General features: G+C 39.7%; 1 protein-coding gene across 9 annotated transcripts; it reads right to left on the reverse strand.

Moving 5' to 3' along the window:
* Positions 1-603: 603 nt before the first annotated feature.
* On the reverse strand, positions 604-9,374 carry LOC4348246 (uncharacterized). Of its 9 annotated transcripts, none has more exons than XR_001540709.3 (19): positions 9,024-9,374; positions 8,341-8,418; positions 8,121-8,225; positions 7,791-7,828; positions 5,472-7,700; positions 5,078-5,383; positions 4,905-5,001; positions 4,150-4,823; positions 3,794-4,002; positions 3,571-3,715; positions 3,215-3,480; positions 2,935-3,138; positions 2,768-2,860; positions 2,596-2,691; positions 2,163-2,519; positions 1,833-2,051; positions 1,497-1,733; positions 1,332-1,386; positions 604-953 (listed from the first exon to the last, which is right to left on the reverse strand). XR_001540709.3 is itself a non-coding variant. In XM_066304815.1 (14 exons), the coding sequence occupies exons 4-14, from the start codon at positions 3,992-3,994 to the stop codon at positions 943-945; spliced, it is 1,887 nt and encodes a 628-aa protein (XP_066160912.1). In that variant the 5' UTR covers positions 3,995-4,002; positions 8,121-8,225; positions 8,341-8,418; positions 9,024-9,374; the 3' UTR covers positions 604-942. The 9 variants fall into 9 exon arrangements, 7 of the variants coding, with proteins under 7 accessions (XP_066160912.1, XP_066160910.1, XP_015614324.1 ...); XR_010737052.1 differs by having other exon boundaries at positions 7,791-7,849; XM_066304815.1 differs by lacking the exons at positions 4,150-4,823; positions 4,905-5,001; positions 5,078-5,383; positions 5,472-7,700; positions 7,791-7,828 and having other exon boundaries at positions 2,593-2,691.

Consider the following 9,374-nt stretch of genomic DNA (forward strand, 5'->3'; position numbering starts at 1 on the left):
AAGGCCCCTCCCCCTTAATTTCATGGGCAGACAAGAATAAAAAAAAATGTTGCTTTAAGTAGCTGCCCATGTAAACAAATACTGTGGGGGACAGCTAACAGCAGCCACCCATGAAAATCATTTCAATCTACCCAGGTGGCTGGCTTAAGTGGCCGCTCATAATAACACGATGCGCATAGGCGGTTGCCTTGGGATATCCCCTTAAAAATATATATATTTACATGACGATGTTATGTACACTATTACCCATGTACACTACACCATGTCCCAAAATTGGCAACAATTAATCTGTCGGCGAAGACCACCTTTATCATCAAATAGTCTGTCGGCAAAGGCCTTTGGCGACAGAGAGGGTGTGTCGGTGGAAAGCCTGTCGGGATAAGGCATTACCGACAAATAGAACTTCTACCGACAGACAGTTTGACGTTATTATTTTAGTTCTACCGACAGACAAAGTTTTGTCCACAGACGCCGCACACATCACATGCCCACATATAATCTGTGGTTAATATGCTTCTGCCGACATGCAAGAATACAACCAACTTTTCACATTCCAATTCAATAGCAAATTACTGATAATTGCAACTAGCAAAAGAGTGGAAGTAGACACCAAATTCCAGACATTAGCCCCGAAGATTACATCAACATGTATATTGCTGCCCTGTCATAGGTTCATGTCAACTACGAGTCATTACTCCAAAAGTTCACATGCTTCTAACATCAGTTTGTTGTCACAGGTTCATGTCAACTACAAGTCATTACTCCAAAAGCTTACATGCTTCTAACATCAGTTGTTGAAACGATCAAGGGACAAGCAGTGTTTACTACAAAAGGCATACAAGTTACATGGTTTCTAAAAGTGCACTACCCTAAGTTGGTAATTTTCATCAGCCACCATTTGACCAAAATACTCCCTTTGCAGCCAGCATTTTGTTATCCAGACTAAACAACCCCTGCAAAATAATCCTTACGAAGTTAATAAGGTGGAAAAAGCTCCCATGACTGAAAGGAGTCATAATAGGTGCAAATCAGGACAATCTTCCAAATCTATTTTAGGTCAATCATAATCCATATTTCTCAGGTACTCTAACATTATATTCAAAACTAAAAAAGAAGTTTAACTATTCTTGCAATAGTCTGTACTAGTTAGTTGTACACAAACACATTGCTTTACTCGAGGATTTGAACCTTGCACTAGAGGATTTGAACCATGCAGAAATGTTTAACAAGTGAGGGTTATTACTAACAAGCAGTCCAAGTATTCTGAAATGCATAGGTTATTACTAACAACTCAGTTCATCTATTGGGAAGTAAACACTGGAAGTAAATACCTGCACTTTTGGAGTTAGCACTTTTGGACATAGCAGACCTCTTGCTAACATTCAACTGCCAAAATGAAAGGTGAAAATAGCATACAGTTAGTATTTGATGGCAAGCCATTACAACAAAAATAGAAACAATAAGCACGTAGTAAGGATTTGACAGCAGATTTTTACCCTATTGTTTGGCCATGCAATGGATGTGTACTGAGCATCAGCCATAGTTTGCATATCATCATATGGACGAGGAAGCAATGCATCTCTTTTAAGCACGACATTGACAACAACTTCATAGAATTCAACACCTAGAGGTTGACCTCCCACCAAGGAACTTGGATCAATTGATACAATTGTTGCTTTAGCCACAGGGGTGTCAGATCTCAAGACAGCATATAAGATAACATCTTTACCAACCTAAAGGACACAATTCAGTTCAGTATGTTGACCAATTAATACCAATAGCATTTAAATGACTTAAATAAAAGCTAGGTTTAGAAGGATGAGAAAAATTACAAGATTTTCTCCTTCAGCAATGGTGGCTTCATGGCTTCCTGTGGCTGTGTTTCTTGAGGGCACCCTTGGCGTTATAGCTTTTTTGCGGATAATAAAGTCATCACCCGATAGGATATTATCCAAGTGCCTACTGGTAGGCTCAGCATGAGGCTCCTCCAGCAAGTGCCTATTGGTAGGCTCATTAGGATGCAGCTCTTCAAGTACTGGACTCCTTGGGCTCTACAACCAAATCAACATAATGACATAAGCTTTTGTAGGCAATAAATACAACACATATTTCCAAATAACATGAAATCAAATAGATAAATCTAGATAGGCAAGGCACTTTACCTCAGCATGTCGAGAATTAGAAGCATGATGGGAACTTGTTTCTATATTCTGCACACCTTGAGACATAACCATATGCTCCATTATGTTAAAACGTTGTTGCATGTCGTCCATGCGTTTATTCAGACATACAACTTCTTGTTTGGTCTGTCGATGAGATTCTATTTCTAGCTGAAGTCTTGTTGGCATTCTGCTACGTGTTCCTGGTGTGCCCACATCCTGAGGAGTTGGTCCCTTTCCTAAAACACGAACACGGCCTCTTGGTTCCTTAGTTCCACAAACACGTGAATACAAATCGCCCTCCTGGATTGTTTTGTTCTTCAACTCTGGGTTAACTTCTGCAGCCTCTTTTAGCATTTCCTATAATGTTGGAAAAACATATTAGCAAGTAGTATTCTTCACATGAAATCTGTTTTAGAAAATGAAAGCATACAACTGTTTCTGCAGCCTCTGGAATAATTTCTCCATTTTTTCGTTTGTGCGTTTCAACAAAGACTTCATCCCTTCTAGGAGGACGCCCAGTTTTCACACCCTAAAACAAGAAGTTAGAGTACACAAAGCTTTGTAAGTCATACATCTAATGAACTAACATGATATACTTATGTTACCATGTCATGGCCAACACGAGCGTGGCTCTTGCTACCAGCTGTATGTAACATGCGCAACATTCCGCGATTTGCCTTGCCTCTTATGGAGCGGGCCTACACAACAGTTATGAACACAATATGTAGGCTATTTTAATGTAAAGTACAGCAAATAACACTGGATGCCTTACCACAGCTTCTGGAGATCTCCAATGGTTAATAAGCCACTTCCATTGTGCCTCGTTGACTCTTAAGTCACGTCTGTCCATAAGTTCCTCATCAGTCAGATTTGCATCAAAATGTTTCTTCTTCAAATCAGCCTTATAATCCTTCCATATCATATGTGATGTCTCCAACACAAAATGTAAACCATATTCATTGATCTCATAATGTTTCTGTTTTAATATAAAAAATATTGAATTAGTAGGATATACAAAATTAATGGAACAAGACAAATAACAGTCAATCTACCTGTACATCTTCCCATACTTTCAGCTTGTCTTTGACGTCAACATCTCTCCAATCACCACATGCAACAGGTATTTTCTTTCTCACAAATGTCCCAACAGTAGTGGCAAATTCCTCAGAATCAAGCCCCACCGGCTGACCAAATTCGTTGAGAGTAATTTTGATTTTAGCTTCACCCACCCTTGAAATTATGTTGAGCTTTTGAGTGATACCCCTTCCTTCCTTCTTTTTCTGCTGAACTTTTTCAAGTTCAAGAATTTCTTCTACATCTACTGAACAAAACAGAAACAAGCATAAGCATGTATAACACTAGCACGATCTGAATTGCCATAAATAGCACAGCTCAGTTTCTTTAATACCTTCATTGTCATCCATGGCATCTTCTTCTGGTTGGTATTCAGGATCATCGCCAACATTTTCATCTACATTTTCCTCTAGGTTATTTCTTGACCTAGACCGCAAGTTATGATCTCCACATGGCACCATGTTTCTACCATCAGTTACCTAACAGAAGTTTGATGTCAAATAAAAGGTACATATTGGATACTAAAAAATTAGAACCAGAAGTTCAAGACACATAACCTTAGGTATTTTCTTGGGTCGTTGTTGAACATGCGTATTGCTGCCCATGGGCGGGAGGTTTAGAGATTGTAACATTTCATTGTTTGCTGCTATGACACCTTTGCGACGTATTTCATAATCAGTAAGAGTGTTTTCCTTATTCTTTCCAACTGCCATTCCATTGATAACCTTTTCTTTAGACCTTCCTCTTGCCTTTTCCATTGTTTTTCCTGCGCCATGATAAAAAAAAATTACCAACCAGTAAAGAGTGCTTCAACGAACATCAGTACAGTAGAAGGAACAGGAAAAGTACTAAGATTACTTGGTGTACAAGCAGAAATGAGCAGCAACAATAATATATATACAAAAATGCTTACGTCTTAGGTTTGTTTGCTTCAACAATTATTCCATCTATGTCTGTCCTAACAAAAACAGTTTCTTCAACAGAGATATTCATAGTTGAATTGGGATGCACATCAGGCAAAATGATGGATACTTCAGTGTCATTCCCCAAATCATCTTTTTCAGTTTCACTCATATTATATAAGTCACGTGGTTTTGATTGCCTAACAGCAAACCATTCAGTATCAACAGGATCTTGAACATAGTAAACCTGAATAGCTTGAGATGCTAAAATGAAAGGCTCATCTGATATATTGTCACCGGTATTGAATAAATGCTTGAAATTCACAGTAGTTATCCCAAACTGATCAGTCTTTACCCACTTGTCCTGTATGCGATTATCAACCCAATCACACTTGAAGAGCACTATATTACCTCTGTTGCTATAATTCAACTCAATAATTTCTTTTATAATACCATAATAGATCTTGTTTCCTACTACGCGGCAATCATTATTGCCTCTTTCAAAACATGTGGTCTCAGCCATTAGAGACACTCCACTACTTTGAACAGGCCTTCCCTCATCATAAGACTGTGTATGAAAGTTAAAACCATTTATGGTGTAGCTGTTATATTTATTGGCAGCCATGATGGGCTCTTTAGCTAAAATTTTTATCTCTTCTGGTTCATCATCACCCATCTCAGTGACCTGTTATTGAGATAATATTTGTCAAGATAAAGCTACAATTTAGTAAAAATCACACATTACTTGGGCCATTTGCCTACTTACATGCAATCTAAACCACTCATGAAAGGTTTCATGGTGCACACGGTCAATTTCACGTTTGTTTTGAAGGCCAGTTGAGGAAAGATAGTCAATGTGTTTGCTGCAAGTGTTCAAAAGCCAATTCAATAATAAAAAAACGAAAATTTCTCAATGTTAAAATAAAGAAAATAGCTCACTTCAAATAAGGATCGATATTGTCATAGTTGAATAAGACATATCTGTGTGCCTGCAACCAATTTTTGTGGTCTAAAGCCACGCAACATTTGCCAGCTAACCCTCGCCCAATGTTGCGAAAGAAAGGAGTGGTACTCTGAACTTCCATGGGCAGGCCTTCGTCATTCCTAACTCGCCGAGTAAAACGAGTAACACCATGTAAATAACGAGAACAGAATGTAAGACTCTCATCAAATAAATAGCTCTCCGCAATTGATCCTTCGGGATGACTTCTAGTGCGAACATACCCCTTACATCTCATCAAAAACCTATACATATATAAATAGGGAGTGAAAGTGAGTTTATTTGTGCTAAGGCATGGCTGCAGTTATTTTACTGGTTTTTTTAGAAAATTACCTCTCTCCAGGGTACATGTTGCGAAAATGTACCGGACCAGCTATTCTTGCTTGAGCAGGTAGATGGACCATCAAGTGTATCATAATAGTAAAAAATGAGGGTAGGAATATTTTCTCAAGAAGACATATGGTCTCAGCTATTTCTGCCTCTAGTTTTTGCATATCACTTACACGGATAACAGGCGAATATATTTGCTTAAAAAAATTGCTCACACGAATCAGTGCTGCACTAACATTTTCTGGTAATATCCTTCTAACAGCAAGTGGAAGCAATTGTTGAAGGATAACATGATTATCATGGCTCTTAAGTCCGATTATCTTTTTCTCATTAACCTGGACATTGCGCCGTATATCAGAGGCATAACCATCAGGGAACTTAACTCCATTTAACACTTTGCAAAACAATTTCTTCTCTTCAGAATTCATTGAGTATGGGGCTGGAGGTAAATAAAATTTATCTTCTACTTCAATAGGATGAAGATCACTTCTTATGCCTAGAGCTTGAAGGTCTAACCAAGAATTTAAGTTGTCTTTTGACTTCTTGTCAGTACCCAAGAGTGTATTGATTATGTTATCACATACATTTTTCTCAATGTGCATTACATCAAGATTATGACGCAAAAGCAAGTCCTTCCAATATGGAAGTTTGAACCAAATAGACCTTCTTTTCCAAATATTAATTGGCTCCCCCTCCTTACGCTTTCTCTTTTTCGTTACCTTCTTTCCAGATGGATCCTTCCCAAAAGATGTTTGCATCCCTTCTGTCTGCTTCAAAATTTCCTTTCCAGAAAGTGGAACAGGTGCTGACTCAAGCTCAACAACACCATCAAAAGAATCAGCATCAAATCTAAATGGGTGGTTTGCATGTAGAAACCTACGGTGTCCCATGTAAGAAGTCTTGCTGCCATTTTTCAATCGAAGAGAGCGTGTAAATTGATGGCACTCAATGCATGCTCCCTCACCTGAGGTAGTACAACCAGCCACATACCCAAGACCAGGATAATCTGAAATGGTGCATAATATAGCAGCACGCAACTGGAAATACTCACCCTTGGAGGCATCAAAAGTTCTAACACCATGGACAAACATATCGTACATATCATCGACTAGTGGCTCCATAAAGACATCCATGTCACTACCAGGAGCATATCGACCAGGAATTAACAAAGAAATTATGAAGTTTGGTTGCTTCATACAGATCCATGGTGGAAAGTTGTATGGAATTATAATAACAGGCCAAATGCTATAAGAAATATTCATGGATCTGAATGGATTAAACCCATCGGTAGCTAATGCACATCTAATATTGCGAGGATCAGAGGCAAATTCTGGGTGCTTATGGTCAAAATCCTTCCAAAGAGGAGAATCTGCTGGATGTCTAACCAAACCATCTTGTGTGCGCTCTTCATCATGCCATCTTGTTAGAGCTGCTGTTCTAGAGCATGCAAACAACCTCTGAAACCTTCTCTTTATTGGAAAATAGCGAAGAACTTTATTAGGAACCTTGTGTATGCGTTTGCCATTTAGACTCTTGTTTTCTGACTTCCATCTTGAGGTTTCACATTTTGGACAAGAGTTGGCATTAGCATCATCCTTCCAATAAAGGATGCAATCATTTTTACATGCATGAATACTAACATATCCAAGCCGTAAGCATTTCACTGTTTTCTTAGCTTCATTGTAGTTCTTTGGTAGTGCTGACCCTTTAGGGAAAGCTTCAATAAGTAGATTTAGTAATAGATCAAAACTCTTATCAGACCATCCCCCAAGCAATTTGATGTGTAGTAGTTTAACTATGAAATGCAGCTTTGAGAATTTATCACACCCTGGGTACAGTTCTTGCCCATAATCATCTGACAGCATTTTAAGAGCATTCAGATCTTCATTTGTTACATCTGAATTACCCTCATCCTCAAATTCCCCCCTATCATCTAAGCCACATGCCAAGTCTCGAAGCAAATCAGAGATGTCATCATGTTCACTTGACTCCACATCCCCAACCTCATCATACTCAGCAGAATTCACAAAGGAGCTACCTTCTCCATGAAACATCAATGGTTTGTACCCTCGTAGAAAGCCCTCACATATCAAATGCTCATGAACTTCGCTTTCATCTCTCCAGAATGAACCAGCACATTTTTTACAGGGGCATTGTATTTTGTTGCCTACTGCTGAACTAAATTCATGTTGTAGGAATATGTCCAGCCCTTCTGAATATTCTCTAGAGTGCCTACGTGCAATACATCCATGAGTGGCCAGGTTAGATAAAAAAAGGGTATGGACCATAGAGACCTAAAATAGTTGAAAGTATTTGTTGTACCTAGGCTTATCCATCCACTGTTTATCCATGGTGCACCTCTGTTAATTTTCACAGATCAGCTATACAGACCCATAATGCATGTTTTAAGTGTTTAAACAATTGCAAATATACAACATTCACATTCAGGCAATTCAGTAAACATAGTTCCCAATTAAAATTATGGCAATCTTGCCAAAATAACCACTACTGCTGCAATCAATTATTTTCATCACACAAAATATGAAGCCTATTCAAACAACTATAATTTTTTTCCCAAGCATTCAGTACCAAGCATGCAGATAATATTCAATAGTAGAACATAATATATATAGAAAGCATCTCATTACTAACCTGGTGTTTGCTTGTTGCCAGCTATATGGCTGTTTTCCTCAAGTAAAGTTCAAACTTCTACCATGGAGATCCCCTTGGTCCTCTGATGCTTGCCTTGTTGATGACCTACAATATTTCATTGTAAACTGCCTCAAAATTTAATATTCAGAGAGTGCTATATTCACTGCCACTTGTACACCCTGGAAAATTCTAAATATCAATATCAAAATGATCCAAATACCTTGGTTAATAAATTCAGCCCATGTACTTCCGCGACACCAACTGGTTCATTCGAACAGCACTCAAGCCCAAGGGATAGCTGCATCCAGAACAAAGAGCGAAATTTCTCATCTCCAAAACGTAAAAATATATATATATATATATCACCAGTAGCAAAAGGGAAATCAATTGTTATTTACACAAAAATATCACCTAATATATCTCAATGGACAGAAACCCACAAACATACACACAGATTCACAATACGGCTATAAAAATCCCCTTTTTGCAAGACACACGCAATGGAGGAGCTGTCGACCAAGAGGTGAGCAGCTGTCCACCTATCCACCCTACTGGTTCCTTGGCAAAGTGGAAATCAGTGATGGCAGCAGCTCATAGACTGCGGCAACATATTAGTGGCTGTGGTGGATACAGCCTAAAATTTCAAAAATACAGTTGTTTCTAAATCTACATGCCATCAAACCACTGTAATTTGTAATTTAGGAACAGAACATTAGCACCACCCCGAATTGAACCAAGCAATACCAGATTTATCCCATATTATCACCAACCTCAGCAATTACTCCCAATCGTGACACATCAAACCACCATACAAATGTAACAGAAATCCAAGAACGTACACGCAAGAACAGAAAACGCAAGAAAGCAAATTGCATCAATGAGGCATGGGTAAAGAATCGATACCAAGAAGAGTGACAGCGGAGTGGACACGCGAGCGTGGGAGGGTGCGTGGGCGCTGGTTCCTGGAGCTACGAGCCCTAGGAGTCACGGAGTGGTGGTGGAATTGACAGGGCCGAAGGGGACATCTATTCCTCCTGACCTGGAGAGCTGCAGGGTTGATGCGATGGGTGGAGCGATGCGGCGGCGCGATGGGGAATGGCGGAGGTGCTACGGGAGGCAGGGAGCGCGGCGCGATGGGAGGGGAGCAGCGGTGAGATGGGGAGGGCTGGCGGCGCGACGGGAGGAGGGGACTAGCGGCGCGACGGGAGGAGGGGAGCAGCGGCGGCGCGATTGGAGGCGTGCGTGGGGGAGGCT

Source organism: Oryza sativa, chromosome 10 (genome assembly GCF_034140825.1).
Source record: "Oryza sativa Japonica Group chromosome 10, ASM3414082v1".
In the NCBI taxonomy this organism is placed as follows: Eukaryota; Viridiplantae; Streptophyta; class Magnoliopsida; order Poales; family Poaceae; genus Oryza; species Oryza sativa.

Coding starts and splice junctions, on each gene's coding strand:
- LOC4348246 (XM_015758838.3), bottom strand. CDS start 3,994: ATGGAAAAGGCAAGAGGAAGGTCTAAAGAAAAGGTTATCAATGGAATG. Junction 3,716..3,793: donor GACCCAAGAAAATACCTAAG/GTTATGTGTCTT, acceptor AACTTCTGTTAG/GTAACTGATGGTAGAAACAT. Junction 2,520..2,592: donor CAGAGGCTGCAGAAACAGTT/GTATGCTTTCAT, acceptor CCAACATTATAG/GAAATGCTAAAAGAGGCTGC.